Genomic DNA, 16,872 nt, shown 5'->3' with positions numbered 1-16,872 from the left:
TGGATGGATGAACATATGGATGGATGGGTGGGTGGGTGTGTGGGTGGATGGATGGATGGATGGATGGGTGGGTGGATGGATGGGTGGGATGAAGGAGTGGGTGGATAGAAGGATGAATGAATGAACATATGAATGGATAGATGCTGTGTATATAATAGGATATCAATGTATGATAGGTGAATGATTAAAGACGTTGGTACATAGAAGCAACTGGCCAGTGGATAAATGGATTGCTGGATGGTGGATAATGGATGGATAGTGGATAGGTGATAAAGAGATGCATAATGGGTGACTGGATTAGTTATAGGCAGATGATGGGTTATGAGTGGGTAGTATATAGGATGATGGATGCGTACATAGAAGAACAGTGATAGTGGGGTGAATAGTTCATGCTAATAATGGATGGATGGATAGACAGACAGACAGACAGACAGACAGATGGTGGACTCTTAGAATGTTAGAGGGATAGATGGGTGAACAGATCAACAGATTAGGAGACTAAATGATTGAGAGACCTCCCAGAGATGCTTCCTGTAAGTCCTGATGTGTCTCGCCCTAGTGAGGGCTGTCCAAAGAGGCTACAAGATTATTATCCTCAGTGCCCATTTGCCGTGGCCAGTGTCTCATCAGAAGAAATGCCATTCACCTGGAAGCAGGACTACCCTTTGTCCTCCTACATCAGCCCTATGAGGACTGCTCTGAAGTTCCCAGTGTGGCTCCTGAAATAAAAGAATGTCCCCCTGACTATGTGGCTTTCCCACCTAGTAAAGGCAGTGTTCCCAGATTCCTCATGCTCCCAGGCTCTGCTCCCCTAGCAAGCTGCCCCAGGCCTGGAAACAGAAAGTAAATGCTTGCATCCCACACATGGAAATTAAAGCCTGCTGCCTCTCCTGTCTTCTCTCTTAAACAGCCTCTGTCAGTTCAGTAGCATTTGCCTATGCAAAATGATTGGAGTAGTTTTTTTTCTTCTTACCTGTCTTGATCCTAATGAAATAATGAAACAGGCACCCCATGACAGCCACGGGCTGTGCTTTCTCCCTCCTCTCTCAATCTAATTTGATTACCCGAATTTGGAGTGTTTTGTACTGGAGTAGCATGACATGCTAATCATAAAATGGGGCTCCCTATTCTTGAGGGCTGGGGGACAGATCTCAGCAACTAATGAATCTCTGTAATCAGAGAGTCATCTTGAAAATTAATCCATTCTACTGCAACTATTTAAAGACAAAATCATTATCGAGGCCATTCTCCCTAAATTATGTTGTCTAAAAGTTGTGGGAAGGAACTTGTCATTTCAAGATGCAATCCGGGTCTCACCCATAGTTCTTCCCCGTGATGGGAAGATTTACAGTGAAGTGCTAAGGAATGCCAACCTCCTCTGGTTAGTACCCTCACTCCTCCAGATCTCCTGCACTCCTGCAGCAGGGCTGGACCCATCTGGCAACTGCCTCATGAATGACACCAGGGCACTCAGCCTGCTTTAAAGATGGTTGATGTTCCTCCCACCAGACTTTGTACTATTCTCAGTGGTGGAGCCGAAGGAAGAACTCCCCTCCTATGGAAGCAGTGTCTTGGTTTTAAGAAGAAACCGAACGTTTTGGGTGTCCTGCAGTGGTATACTCGATTGGGTTGTGAAGTGTCCTGGGTGTGATGTCCTTCTATCCCTGTGCACTGCCTCCCTGCATATCTGTGGTCCTACACTAAGGCTGGTGACAGAGGCCACTGGAAGAACGGGCTCCGTGCTGTCACTCTAGTCCCCCCTTCTCCATTCATGAGCACTCTGACCAAATGGCACCATACTGGGACCCACTGAGGGCCTGCTTTGATCGGTGCCACCTTCCTCTCAGATAGTTACAGGACAGGTCTGTATCTGTGGCTCATAGCTCCTGGGCTGGCAAACCATGGTCTACCTCCTGTTGCCACTATGACAAGATACTGGTCATATCCTCTAGGTGCACAGTGACACAGTGCAGGCCTCTGTGTCTTCCTGCATCACTTCTGTCATCCCGAAGTGGCCATACTTGATAAGGACATCTCATCCTTCAAGGCTCAAATCTTTCTGGAAACACTCTTGACTGCCTTGTGAATTCTGTAGGGTGTCTCTTTATGCAGTACAGTACACTAGGGCTGGTGTGCTCAGAACAATCTAAGGATAGACCTGCATCCACCTGAGCTGGAACTACCCCAAGTCATGTGGCTGAGGCAGCCTGAATCAATGACTCTGCCCCATTTTGTACAGGAAGCACAGAGTGAACCTCCTCATCACAGGTTCTGGGTGCAAGGCTGCGGCTCCTGCCTTGCCTGCACTATGGTACTTGGGCCCTGAGCAACGTTGTGGGAAGGGATTGGTGGCTTCTAAGCTCAAGCAGGTATGTCCAAAACATCTGAGGAGGTTCCAGTAAGCTTGCCAGCAATGTTCACTCATGGTTGGTGGTGCTGAGTCAGTATTTTCTCTAAGTACAGCCCCTTGGGGCAACCAAGGAGACCAATGACAAAGCTGGAAGCAGGAAGCTACACTTATCATGGGTGTTAGGGTAGGGATGTGTTGAAGGCTAATCCAGCCCACACAAAGAGCAGGACCCTCCAAGGCCTGCCAGTGAAGTATGGCTGAATCCTGCAGTCTAAGCCTCTGTCTTAGATAGAGGTTTCTGTGGATCTGGAGGAATGAGCCTTCAGCATCTCTGAACTGTGGAGACACATGATCATTAATTTCTTCAGTGGAGTGTACAAGTTTTGGTGTCAACCCATTCTCACTGAGGCTCAGAGTTCAGCGAAGAACTTGGGCCTGTAGGAGAGAAGAGGGAATAGTGACACATGAGCACCACACACGCGAGCACCATACACCTGAGCACCACACACATGAACACAGTGCCTTCCATTGATCACTGTGGAAGTGGGAGCCGCTGGGACTATGGGTATATCTTCTCCCATCAGAAGTGGATACTTCACTCCAGGGGTAGTAGAAGGGGAGCAGAGAGGATTCTGGAAGGCTGAGACAACATCTGCAGATGACCTGGCTGCATGGGTTCCCTATGACACCTAAAGAAGAAAGGTGACAAGCACAGAGAGAAGAGCCACATTCATCTAGGGCAGCAGGACATGAATGTTAAGTCCCTGAGCATACACTTGTCTTCATGCCCATGACCTGTGACCAGCCCATGTCTTGGGGCCACCAATTCTAAACTGGTAAATTTCAGGTTCCAGGCTTTGGCCTTTTGGCATGGCCCATGGACAGGAACCTCATAGGATCTTCCTGAGATGGAAAGAGGGGAGACAGACATGGCTCAGAGAAGAGGTAAGGATGGCATTGTAGCTCTGGGCTCTCTCCTCCCTTCCCCTCCTCCTTTCCATTTGCCCACCATCCCCTACCTCATTAGGAAACTCTCTGGGGTCCCTGGATGGTATGGCCCAAGTATTGTAGTGAACTTGTCTGTTGGGCCTGATGGGTCTCGCAGAGTATACTGGATGGTCATAGTTGTTCTACTGAAAGTCAAGGCACACAACGGGTGGCCCAAGAGAGACTGTAGAGCCCCTTGAATCCAGGCATCTGGTACTGAGTGTACCTGAGTGCCTGATACCCCTTCATCTCTAAAACTATCCATCCTTCTCACTATTGCCACTCACTGCCTCTTCACTCTCCTAGACAGTGAAGGAGGAGTAGTGTTGGAGCCCAGTCCTTCATCTCTGATCTCAAACCCTCTACAGCATCAGTGTAAGCTGTTTGTGTGCAGGGCTATCCTATAGAGTCCCAGCTTGCTGCTGCCAGCACAGCATAACCAAAAAAATGCCCCAGGGCCTAGGATAAGAACAGGAAGCTCTAGCTTCAAGGAGACCTCAGACCTTACCTCATATTCCTCTAAACCCTAGCTCTTCACAGTCTGTCATGAAAGCGATGGTGATGTCGGTGATGGCCATGGTGGTGATGGGGATGGTGGTAATTCTCATAGTGAGCGCGGTGATGCTGGAGATGGTGGTGGTGGTCATGGTGATGACAGTGACTGTGGTGGTAATGACCATAGTGGCAGTGATGATTATGATGTTGCAGCCCATGATGATAGAGATGGTGGTGCTGGCACTGGTTGTGGTGGTAGACATGAAGATGATGATAGTGGTAATGATAGTGATAATTCTGAGAATCATGGCAGTGGTGGATGATGATGGTGAAAATGGTGGTAGTGACAGTGGTGATGACTGTGTTGGTATGGTGGTGGTGATGACAATCTTGCTTGTGGTGGTGGTAATAGTGATGACATCAGCAGGTGGCTGTGGGTCAATGCCTCCTGCAGCAGGAGCTGCCTCTCTGGACTTGTAGGATAGAGTTCTTGACAGGGCAGGCAGCAGAGGAGACTGTGCAGCCTGATTTCTAGGCTTGTGCTGGAGGGATTCCACGCTCAACATGGCGCCCTTGGTGCATATCTCTTCCCAGGCCTGCTCAGATAAAGGAGAGGCAGATGACCAGGCCCAGCTGTGAGTAGAGTAAAATCAACGCTCGATCGAGTTCTCTGCCTTGATTACCTGGAACCAGTATCTGATTACCATATGAGGCAGCAGGTGACAGGATGCTCTGTTACTCCAGAGAAATTAAAACAGCCACACAACTGCCAGTATCCTTGTGGTCCAGCATGGACCGCTGACCATGGGGCACAAGGCTGTTCCTTAATTCTATCTGCCATCTCATTGCTGTGTTCAGCATCTGCACCCTGTATGTGTCTCTGCTGGAATCCCAGCAGGGTGAGGTCAGAACTGTGGGAGGAGAGCAATGGCCCTCTGTCTGGGGACTGGAGATAGACCTCCCCAGAGATCTCTGGGCCCAGTGTGAGCACTGGCCAAACTCCCTTCTAAGCCAAGCTACTCTATCTGAGGCCCTGAAGGCCAGTCCATGATAGAGCTGTCCCCACTGCTGGGAGACCCCTTTGACCCTGCCCTGGGGCAGGTCAGCCTTCTCTCCAGATGAGCCTCACCTCAGCTGTGTCTCCTGTTCCACTGACCAGCTCTCTGTGGCCTAGAAATGGGCAGACAGGAACATTTCTCAGACTCAAACGATGTAGAATGCCCTTGGAAGGGCGGCTCCCCCGCAGCTGCTGCTGAGTTGTATCCTTTTTATTATAATGTTATGGGAATATGAGCCCCAGCCAAGCTAAGCCCTCCCAGACTGTACAGCAGGAATAAACCAAAGCCCATTTACAATTAAACACAAACAAAACTGCAAAACCAATAAAACTGAAATTTGCAGCATTAATTTTACAGGGCAGGTGTTTCCCAGAGCCGTACCTCAGGGAGTAGACTCCAGGCTGGAACAAACTACCTGCCGGCACTCAAATGGCTTCCGTGTTCATTCAGGGGATGCCAGTTCACACATACGTAAGGGCAGCCGCCTGAACTGTGCTAATGACAGTGGCTTTGTTTGTTGTGATCACACTTTCCATTTAACCCAGAGCCATCCCAGAAGGCATGTTTAATAGCAGGTTCTTGATAACTCGTTTAAGCTGTCTCCTTCCCATGCCAACAGCTCTGCCTTGCAGCCTGACAGGGCGTTGCTTTAAATGGGAGTAATCCAATTACTGCAGGGCCCAGGAACAGAATCTTCATGGCTTATTTACTGCCCGTGCTTAGTGCCAATGAACTACTGCAAGGCAGGGAGTGGGAAGCAGAGAACCAGCAGTCCGTGGTGCTAGGTGTTGACGCTGCAGGCTGGCATCACCCTTCTCGGGAGCTGTGCTCCACTGGCCGCCCTGTGGAATTCATGGGGGAACCTCTGCTACATTTCAATGTCTGCATGCACACATGTGCTCACAGGGGTGCTGGCTGGGTTGTGTGAGTGACTGTACTCATTGCTCTAAACAAATTCCTGACGAGAGGCAAGCTAAGGAAGAAGGGTTCCTTTTGGCTCACAATTTGAGGGTGCAGCTTAGCATGGTCAGGAAGGCAGGGTGGCAGGGCTGTGAGTAGCTGGTTTCGTTGCACCCAGTGTCCGGGATCAGCGATGAGTCTTGGTACTCGGCTTGTTTTCTCTCTCTTTGTCTTGTTTTGTATTTTATTTTTTAACACAACCCCAACCCTAGCCTGAAAATGGTGCCACACACATTCTTGGCATAACTTCCTACCTCACTGAATACAGTCTAGGTAATCCCTCACAGACATTCCCACAGGCTTGTCTCCATGACAATTCTAAATCCCACCAAGTAGACAAGTCACCATCAGCCATCACAGAGCTGAAATGTCCCCCTGCAGACCACACAGGAAGTACTGCATGTATTCTAGTCCTGACTCCCTGTTGATAAGACACACTGGGAAAAGGCAGGTAAGAGAAGGCTCATCTCCTGAGTCCTGGTCTGAGTTTTCTGGCCAGGAAGACCAGGGAGAATGTCCACACTTCCTATGGTCCTCCTTGTTGTCCATGATGAGAATAGCCAGAACTGAAGAATCTCCTCCAAGGACCCAAATGGTGTCCATGAAACACTCATGACCCCAGGTGTGGGGCTTTGCTCTCCCTGATGACTGTTTCAAGTGGACCCCAGTAGTTAGTCTCTGTGTCTCTGTCCCTCTGTCTCTCTCTGTCTCTCTGTCTCTGTTTCTCTCTCTCTCTGTTTCTCTCTCTCTCTGTTTCTCTCTCTCTCTCTCTCTCTCTCTCTCTCTCTCTCTCTCTCTCTCTCTCTCTCTCTCTCTCTCTCTCTCGGTTATGGGTTCAGGAATACAATAACAAGTCTCATAGTCTCACAGCTGGGTAGTTACCAAGGGTTGTTCATGGGGTTAGGGGTGGCTGCCATGACATTGAGGAGTAACCTCAAGCTGGGACTGTAACATGCCTGGCCAAAACTTGTCTGGAGTGCAAAAAACAGGTTCTACTTACGGCATGGCATGATCTCCCAAGCTCAGCGCGTCATCACAGACTCCTGTGTTTAGGGGAAGCAGGACAGTACCTTCTCTGGTCCTGGGAGTGGACTCACCATCCCCCTTCTTCTGGGAGTATCCAAAGTGTACCTGAGCTGGCACAACAAAGGATTCTGCCAGGGAAATGAGTGTTATTAGAGGGATTTGGGTTTCTTTTGGCAAACAGAACATGAACTCATTTTATAGCAAAGTGAACCAAAGTGACTGGCTGCCACTGCTGGAAACAACTTCGTGGCATATGACAAACCTGTCGAGATTGGGATGAACAGAAACATAGCTGTGCTTTGCACAGGTAACAAAGCCTTCTGTCACTCGAGGATATTTCTCCCCACCCCCCAGGCCTGTCTACTCGCCACTAGAGAGTCAGAGCCCACTAGCCCACAGGCCTTCTTTCTCTTAGCACTACCCTTGTGGAAAGTGTTCATTCCCACAAATGTTTCTCTCCCTGACTTTGTGGTCCTTTGTCCAGATTCTATCCTCTGTCTGAACTTCTACCAGCTTAAAAGCTGCTTTCAACTCAATTTAAAGTTGCCTGGCTGTGGAAAATTGCCCAGGAGCCTGTGATCCATTCCTAGTCCTGAAAGGCCTCAGGCCCTGCATCCTTGTGTTCACTGTGTAGTGCCTACAAGGTACTTGTTCTTCACCTGTTGGAGAAGGGTCTGGGCTCCAGCAGCTGCTTCACACTTGACCTTGGGACATCTGGGACAAACTTCTGTCCATATGAGCCAATGTGTCCACAAGAGAGACTTTGTGAGGGAAACAAGCTGCTCCACTGTCCTCAGGACACTGCCTGAGACCCTGGCAGTATGGGACCATCATGTCAGGTCATAGCATCAAGGATAGATGCTATGGACATTGGTGTAGGGTCTCTGTGGAACTGGGGGGGGGATAGATGTGAGGTTTTGCACTCAGCTTAAGATGTACCTGTGAGTGGAGTGTGTGTAAATGTGTGTGTGTGTGTGTGTGTGTGTGATATAGATGTGTAGTGTGTCTTCGAACAGCATTTTGTAGTGTGTGTATGTGCAGCCCTGTGGTATGGATGCTGTCATGTGTGTGTGGTGTGTGGATGGGTATGCAGTCTTTACAAGTGTACATGTATGTGATATAGACAATAATCATAGAGAAACTATTTGCAGGCCACTGTGCTACCTTTGGAGAAGCATGTATGTGGAATCAGATGGCAGTGTCTCTTGGTCCCACTCTGCAGCCCTATGGAAGACTTAGGCTCTGGAACATTTCTCTTCCTCTCAGGTGCAGCCCCCTCTTCTACCCAGCCTGGAAGTCACATGCTTGCCCTCTCTATCTGTCTAGAGTATCTAGTTTCTTCCAGGAACCTGTGATACCTGAGACCCCATCTCCTGACTGCCACAGCCAAGGAACCCTGGTGGTCATCATATGGTGTAAGCTGTCTGCCCAAACCCAGGCCACTGACCCTGTTCACTTTTGCTCCTCAGGAGTATCCATCAGCTCCTAGGATGTCCTTCCCTGTGCTGAGAACACTGTGCCAACAGGGCCAGAGACAGACCTCCTCAGCCCATGCCCTGGGTGAGATGAAGTCGTGAAGTGGAGGCATGAAAGGGCCCTTTGTCTTTTGAATGTGGTAGCCCAGTGCTGGCCTGGCACTGTGTCTCCCACCGCCTCCAGCAGGAAGTGGGCAGGGCTGGGTGAGCTGAGCTCTTGCAGGCAAACAAACGGACCTGTGTGTCCAGTGCTGTTCCAGTGTCCTCAAAGGCTTGGTCCCTGGGCATGCCCAGACTCTGCTTGTCTATGTGCTGGTAGAGACCAGCCCACAACACTGCCTGCTTGTTCATGCTCTGTCCTTGAATACACATGTGTGAGTATGCAATGTGTGGATATGTATATGCATGAGTATGCATAGAGTGCATACATACATGTGGGTATATACATATGTGACATATGCATATATGTCAGACTCAAATGTGTGGTGTCTGAGTATGTGTATATATGTACAGTGTACATGTGTAGTAGCGTATGCATCTGTATCATTATTGCATGTATATATGTAGATGTGTGTGTGTGATATGAATGGTCCATATATCGGCATGTGTGCTTAGGTATGTGTAATGAGTGCATGTGTAAGCATATATGTGTACTTGTGTGCAGTTTTACATGGTGTATGCATACATGTGTAGTTTGCTGTGTATACATGTGTATGTTTGTGTATCTGCTATATATGCACTTATGTGAATGTATATGTCATTGTGTACATGTGTATTTGTGGTATATACTTGTGAAAATTTATTCACGTGTGCCCAGTTTGTGAATATGTATTTGTGGTTCGTGTACATGTGGATGTGTGTCCTAGATGTACACATATGATTCTGTATATGTGTGAATGTATGCTCTGTTTGCATGTGTATCCACATAGGTTGATTTATATTACATGCTGCTGTGCTTGCATCATGTGAGATATGTGTTTGTATTCATGTATTTTATATGCACACCCATGTCTGCATACATGTATGTTCATGAGGATGTGTGTGACATGTCACTTAGACAGGAGCCTTGTCCTTCCCATAACTTAAGGCTATTAGGACCTGATCCTGTGCACATCTGAGTATGTCATCTCATTATGTGTGGGCTGTCCCCGGTGGCATCAGGCTGCATGCTTTGTCCCTCTTCCTACTTCTTACCAGAGTGTTAATAGGTGGAGGAGGCTCAGGAACCCTGTCTGCATTGCAGGGAAGATAGCATTGATACAGGATAGGATGGGACCTGAACCTTTAGCCCACCAAGCTTCTCAGCTTCCAAAGTCCGTCCATTCTCGGTGTGTCCTTCAGGCAGGCATGCTGGGGCTGGCTTCTGGTGCTGCCACCCTACCCTAGCCAGTCCATCCTGAGTTACCTCAGGACTTGATGTATCTCTAGCAGCGATAGGCTCCCCCTCCATCCACAAGGCAATCCTGATCTTTCCTTGTTAGGTGGGCAGAGACTGTAAGTGGGAGCCTGTGGCTCACTGACCTGCTAGCCCTCTCTGAGCAGCTGATTGGGGGACAGGTTTGTGCATACAGGGAAACTTCTCATAGTGTTTGCACCTATCCCTTGTATCCCTCACACGTACATGGGGGGTTGAGGGGAAGGATCTTCAACTTGTTGAGAAAGTTCTCCAGTTTGGGGGCTGGATCCTGATGCCGGTGATTTGAGGTTTCCAGACTTATATTTGTTGACAACTGAGACAGTTTTCATACCATCTTTTGCTGTCACCAAAAATGACACATCAGGGCTGGGAGAAGCAGCTGCTGGTGACTTTGCACAAATAATGAACAGCCAGGGACAGATGTGTGACACAAACCAGTGTCACTTGCCCACCAGCCATCTGTGCTGCTTGGGCCTAGTGCCTGGCTTTTTGCAATGTCTTCAGCATGGGAATACCCATGGCCTGAGGAGGCCACAGCTGGGGTGGCCGTTGTTCTTAAAGCTATTTCCCAGGAAGCCAGACCCTGAGGGAACAGCTGCCTTCACCATCTTCTTCACAGGGACTTCATGACTTCAGATAAGGACAGTTTGCACTCCATCAGTTCAGTCTTCCATAGCATAATGCCATAGTTAGGCTGCTTAGTGGTTTAGCATCAGCTCTGGGGACTGGAAGTTCAAGGCCACTGTGATGGTATGACCAGTTTCTGGCTTACAGATGTCTGCCTTCTTGCTATGCCCTCACAGGTGATGGGTTGCAGGGATGGGAAGTGCTTTTAGGGTCTCTGATAAGACCACTAATCCTGCCAGATCAAGTATTCATCCTTGTAACCTCCTTTGCATTCAGTTACTTCCTTGTGGTCCTATTTCTAAACACAAGAGTTGGGAGCTTCACTACACAAATTTATATTGTGTCTGTAATGGTAGCATGAAAAAGCTATCCTAGGAGCCTGGCTATTGGACAGTCGTCCTTGCTGGCAACCAATATAGACACTGGGATGGGGTGAGGCAGGCAACATATACCACAGTGTTCTCTGCTGTGCCTGTGGCAGGCATAGCTAGTCAATCCCAAGACTTCTGTCAGCTGTGTTACATGCACTTCATCACAGACCCCTTCCTGCTGTCTCATGCCTAACAAGGAATGGACATCCATCTAGCTGGGATGCCTAATTTCATGTCTTCCATACTATCCTAGGTCCTCCTGACCCACCCTCATGATAGTTACCCCAGGGCCCAGCCTTTACTGTGTGTGTGTGTGTGTGTGTGTGTGTGTGTGTGTCTCAGAAACTTGAAAAGAAGGGCTAAGAGAAGGGAGAAACTCTAGGAATTGGAGAGGTTGTGTGTGGGACCCAGGGTGGAGCTGGGTTGGGTAGAGGCTATAGTCACCTCTTGTCTAGAATAGAAAAGTCTCTGTAGCTGTGTTGTGTGAAGGGGACAGAGAGGGACTCACTCCTCTCTACTAGAGTTGGTCAATTCTGCAGCTCAGTCACCAGCTCTTTCTACTTGCTGGGTCATGGGACCAATCAAAGTGTCGTGCTGCTTTAGGAAGGAGGAACCCAATTGAGAAAGGTGATGGTTCCTAATACACAAGACTCTGATGTCCAAAAGAAATCAACTCAAGCCCACACGTGAGGCAGTGAACTCTAAGTGGGCGAGCAGTGCAGAATCCATGCTAGGCCCTTCCTGCATGGGGAGAGGTATATCAGGCATGGGGGTCACATTAACAGGAATATAACAGGTATAACTTTACTCTTTGCCAGGTCTTTTGTGATCCTAGACCCTGAAGGGTTTTGTGGTTCTATTTAGTCTCTTTTTCACAAAAGATTCTAAGTGTTTTCCAGTCTCTAGAGGTTGGGGTTAAAGTTAAAATCCTGCATCACTGAGCCTTCAAACAGTGCCCAGGGGTGCTGGTGTCCCTTCTGACCACCTGAGTTTATTATTCCATCACTGCTGTGATTCAGTTCCTGGAAGAAACAGGATGAAAAGTTGATTCAAGCGGGCTCAGTTCCTGCTTGCTTGGCTCCATGTTCTTAGACAGAACTCGATGGAACACAAGTGAATAGCATGAGAAAGCTTATGGGCCACTGAGCCGCAGACAGGAAACGCCCATACTGGGCTGGCTTTCTCCTTGTTCTTTGTTCTGCCTAGGTACCCAGGTAGAACAGGGTAGGTCATCCCCCTTTGCCCCATTCTCTCTGGAAAAGCCCTTATAGATGCTCATGGTTGTGCTCCACTCTCCTCTAGGTAATCCTAAGCTCTGTCTCTTTGAGTATGATTGGCTATCTCAGAGACTTAGCCTTTGCATGGACCACAAGCCTTGTGTATGGATCTCTTGAATGCAGGTGCAATAGTAAGAATTTCCTCAGCAAGGAGGTTAGCAGGGTGAGCAGGTCATGGAAGATTGTGGTAATAAGAAAACTTACTTCATGGTCTTCCTCCTCCTAGGCTTCTCACAGAGCCCCCCTGGCTACCAGGGCAAACCACCAAACCTGGGTGGGTTTCCAAGGAAGAAGAAAGGTGGTTTTCATCTGTGTAGGCTTTGACATTCTTCTTCTGATGAACTCTGGGACCACCTCCCCACTGTCAGCTCTCCACTAGACCCCTACCCTGTATGCTCTCAGGAGTAAGACAGCGACCAGAGCCTTGAGTCAAGACAGTGTCTGTAGATGAGGGTGATGGGGATCATGTCCACTATAGAATTATTAACTTCCTGACACTGAGCCCTTGTCCTACCCAAGCTGTCCAGTGGAGAGTCACCTCAGTACACTATCCATTTCTGACAAAGCAAAAAGCAAGATTCTTGCCCCTTGGGAAGGGGAATGATGGTGTTATGAAAATTGATCCCCTGCAGTTGGGGACCAATGATGGTACACCCAAGAGAGACAGTACATAGCTAGCATCCATTGGAAATGTCCCTGAATGGTATGATCCCTGCTTATGCACCTTCCCACTGCGATGTCCAGTTGCCAAGGCCTGGTTTAGGATGCCAGCACTCTACTCAGTGAGGCCAGCAGGTTGGGAGTGGCACACTGACCAGCTCTCTCCTCTCTCCTCTCTCCCACAGCTCGAATTATCAAGACAAAGCAGTGGTGTGACATGCTTCCTTGCCTGGAGGGGGAAGGCTGTGACTTGTTAATCAACCGGTCAGGCTGGACTTGTACACAGCCTGGAGGGCGGATAAAGACCACCACGGTATGTGGCCTCTTTCCTTTCTTGTGGGCATGATGGGGAGATTTAAGCAGACACAGAAGCCCGTGATGGGTGTAGATAGACTCTGGGATGGAGCAGGGGATGGGTGGCAGCTGGTGTCCCTATCACAGCTTCTCCTCACTCTCTGGGGATTAAGTCCAGGAGAGCCTGTTCCGAATTAGTTGGTCTTTGAGCACACAGGGATGGAGCCACAGGATTGGTTATCTACGGCGGTCAGCTCAGAAGTGAAGCTAATACAATGCATATTGCTGGCACTGATGCTGCTTGGCTTTCTGAGGGAAATGTGGAGGTACATCAGGTACCGTCCAAACCTGAGAGCAAGTTTTTATACGCCTCCTGAGGCCAAGGGGACCATGAAAATTCAGGCCTGGGGATGGGGCTACAAATGCTTCTGTCCCTGCCCCAGATATAGTGTAGTGGCTGCTAACAGACCCCAAGAGCTCCAGTATCTTACCCACCTCATCCTGCTGAGCAGGGCACACTGAGCTCTTTCAGGAGGCCACAGCCAACCTGGTCTCCAGGACTGCTTCTCCTACAGGTAGTTGAGTACAGAGGACTTTAGGGAGTCCTTTGATAATTTGTTGTTGTTTTGAGGGAATGGCACCACACACTGCCTGTAGACAAATTATCCCCTATGATCATGCAACTAAGAGGCGAAGGGTTCTTGAGCAAGATAGGTAAGCCTCAACCTCATCATTTAGGCTTACCACTGTTCACTTAGCACTGGCTTCTTTGAGAATGACGCAAAGGTAAGACCTGTTCAGAGTCGATATGGGGACCTGTTGGGCTGCTGAGCAGACACAGAAGCAAGCACGCTTCGAAGAGCCTTAGGCTCTGAGGAGCATGGAGAGATGTATGGTGGAGGGGAAGCCACAGGTATAAGATGCTCTATGTCTGCCTCTGCCCTGTGCAGACCATAGCCATCTGAGCCCCTAAATTCCCAAGAACCCCAGGCAGGGACCACAGTTGGGTCTGAGGGGAGTGATAGACAGTGATGACCCCCATCACCCATAACCACTCAGAGGGCTGCTGAAGGCATGCCCAAAATGCCACGTAGTAGCCTCCTGGATAAGGCTAAGCCTCTCCAACCACACCCTAGGCTGTTCCTAGATAAGAGCCATACTGGTGAAAACTAATGCCAAGAAATAAGTCCTATAGCCATGGTCCTCCATGATTCAGGGCAGAGTCATGACAAGGCCAGAGGTTAACTCAACTCCCAGGCCTTAGAATCAGAGGTAGCCCTAGGTGCTGTGGGTTCACCATTTTCTGGGTCACACTTAGAAGAGATAGGCAAGTTAAGGCTGTGTGTATTTGCAATTGCATACCAAAGTGGGCTGGTCAGACATGAGGGGCCCCTAGGGCTCCTTCCAGGGACAAGAAAGGAACTCAACAGCTCTGTAGTCTAGTCTACTCTGTGTCCTTAAGTCTGGAAAAATGAGGCCCAACTCCTACTGGATCCTCTGGCCTGAGGAGACGTGTTTTTAAGTTATCTAAAATATTGGTTCTCAAGATAGATCTTTTAAAAAAACCTACAATTTAAAGTCCCTACTGTGTGTGATGACATCACAGCCTCATATAGAGTAATTTAATACCACAGGTTTCGCAAGCCACCATAAATTGTTTCTCAGAGATGACAGTCTTATCACCCATTTTTTCTTTAAAAGGCCTGGTGGCCATGTGGTGGCTGCTAATTCCTCTCCAGTGTCACTCATTCCAGATTGGACCTTTCTCCAGGCAAGACCCCTCCCCAGCCTGCACCTCAGCTGTATCAACTCTGCATCCAAGCCCCACAGTGTTACCTGCTGAGTGGGGGCTTCTCAGAGGACGATCTGGGCCTGGGGAATCCTGTAACCTGTCCCCATCCTGGGGCCTCCTAAGTGTGTGTGATAAATGGATCCATTGATTAGCCCAGTGCAGACCCTAGGCGCACGCTGATGTTTGCATTTCCGCAATCACTGCTTCTCACAAGTGGGGGTCACCACCCCATTAGTGGGTCGTGAAATTAATTTACTGGCCCATGATCAGCATGTGAAAGGAGGAAGAAGGGTCGTAAAAATACTAGCGTGCTGCTCATGTCACTAGGATGAGTGCCACTTATCTCGCCACAAGCACAGCGGGTGCCGTACGAGATGTGGAACGTGGGAAGTCCGTGGCCCTGAGGACTCCGAAGACAAATGAAGCTCTGGGCTAGCTTTGTTCACTGTTGCCTCTGGCATTGCCCCTCACACTTTGCCTTGTGAGCATCCATCTGAGCTGAGCCAGACGGCTAGTGAGCCTGCTGAAGGTTCTCCTTCGTGCAGAAGCAGCACTCTCATCTGCTGAGCGCAGCACTCTCAGCTGTCCCCATCTGTGGTGTATCAGTTCTAGAGATAGGATTCTCTCCCTCTTCTGCAGTTCCTGGGCTCCCGGTTTCCACTAGCCCTGGCAGCAAGACTTACAGGAAACCTAAATGAAAAGATCTGTAGGATCCTGGAAAGGGATTCTGGTCCCTCGTGGCTGGCCAGGAATGGATCTCTGTGCAGATGTTGGCTGGCTACGGCTGCACTGCACACATGTTAGTGGCTTACACAGATATTCTAATCACTGTTTACTCTGCGCTTCTGTAATGTTTATGCATTGCAAGATGCTCAACGGTAAGTTATACTGTTCCCTAAATCAGAATCAACCAGCTGGATTGGAATCCATTTTTCCAATTAGCTATTAAGCACCATGTTTTAATTTTGTATGCAGAAACAGGCAGTTGTAGGGGTAGGGAGGTTTGGGGAGGGCTTCTCAGGAGTCTTGCTTGAGAGCTAGTACTGTGTAGACATGAAGACCCTAGAGAACATAGATCCAAATATGTCCAGATGCCAGCTGCAGGAACACATGTGGACGTAAGTGTCCAACCTGCACCCAGTGTTTCGGGGCCTCTATTATAGGCAGATGTCGAGTCCATCTGAGCAGTGGCTCCTTTCAGCTTGCCTGAAACTAGCTGCTGACTTGACCTGGCCAGCCCATCCCCCGACCCACTGGGGCATCTGGAGGTCAAGAGCGCTGAGAACAGTCATATCATGAAAGAACACAAATGCAGATGGTCTGCTTATTAGCTGTTCTGGAAGCATCTTCTGCAGTGCGTAGCATCTGTCCATGGCAACCCTGCTTCAGGAGAGCTGGCCCGGAGCAGGGAGGGCCCTGCTCTCTTCTGATGGACAACCAGCTGTTCAGTGGGCTGTACTCATTCCTCTCAAGACTCTGCCTCTGCAGCTTCCTGCCAAGTGGGGAAAATGGTCAGCCTAAAGGTCTGCATCATGGGATGGTTATATGTGGCCATACTTAAAAATAAAACTGAGTTCCTCCCAGGAATCAACATAGGGCCCTGACCATAGCTAGCTGAGTGGCAGCACACAGGTGTGCCTAGGTTCCCACCAGTGTCGTGGGTCATCATGGAACTCCCAGAATGAGGGGGGGGAAATCTAAACTTCAGAAGGAAAAAAATCAGTCCCACACTGCCCTGCCTTGACCCAAGATAGAGATATTTGGGTCTAAAGGGGATTCTCAATTGAGAAAACACCTTTAGTGTAGTGTTTTCCTAATTAGTGATTGACGTGGGAGGGTCCAGCCCATCGTGGGCTGTGCTAGCCCTAGTAAAATGATGGACGTTCCTGAGAGCTGTAAGAAAGCAGGCTGAGCAAGTCATGGGGAACAAGACAGTAGTAGCATTCTTTTATGACCTCTGCATCAGTCTGATTTTCTTCTATGATACAAACTCTAGCAAAGATACACAGACACAAACAGAGAGAGAGAGAGAGAGAGAGAGAGAGAGAGAGAGAGAGAGAGAGAGAGAGAGAGAGAGAGAGAG

General features: G+C 49.0%; 1 protein-coding gene across 2 annotated transcripts in view; it reads left to right on the top strand.

Annotated features, from left to right (window-relative positions):
• The window catches only part of Tafa5 (TAFA chemokine like family member 5), a 217,223-nt gene that overhangs the window by 165,597 nt on the left and 34,754 nt on the right, over positions 1 to 16,872 (top strand). For both annotated transcript variants that reach the window (XM_028753703.1, XM_028753704.1), the window contains exon 3: positions 12,889 to 13,016. In XM_028753703.1, coding sequence (XP_028609536.1) covers positions 12,889 to 13,016 — 128 coding nt within the window. The remainder of the gene's footprint in view (positions 1 to 12,888; positions 13,017 to 16,872) is intronic.

The sequence above is a fragment of the Grammomys surdaster genome, unplaced genomic scaffold (genome assembly GCF_004785775.1).
Source record: "Grammomys surdaster isolate TR1022 unplaced genomic scaffold, NIH_TR_1.0 125953, whole genome shotgun sequence".
NCBI classification, from domain to species: domain Eukaryota; kingdom Metazoa; phylum Chordata; class Mammalia; order Rodentia; family Muridae; genus Grammomys; species Grammomys surdaster.
Note: the sequence above shows the minus strand (reverse complement) of the source record. Positions and strands in the feature narration are given on the sequence as shown.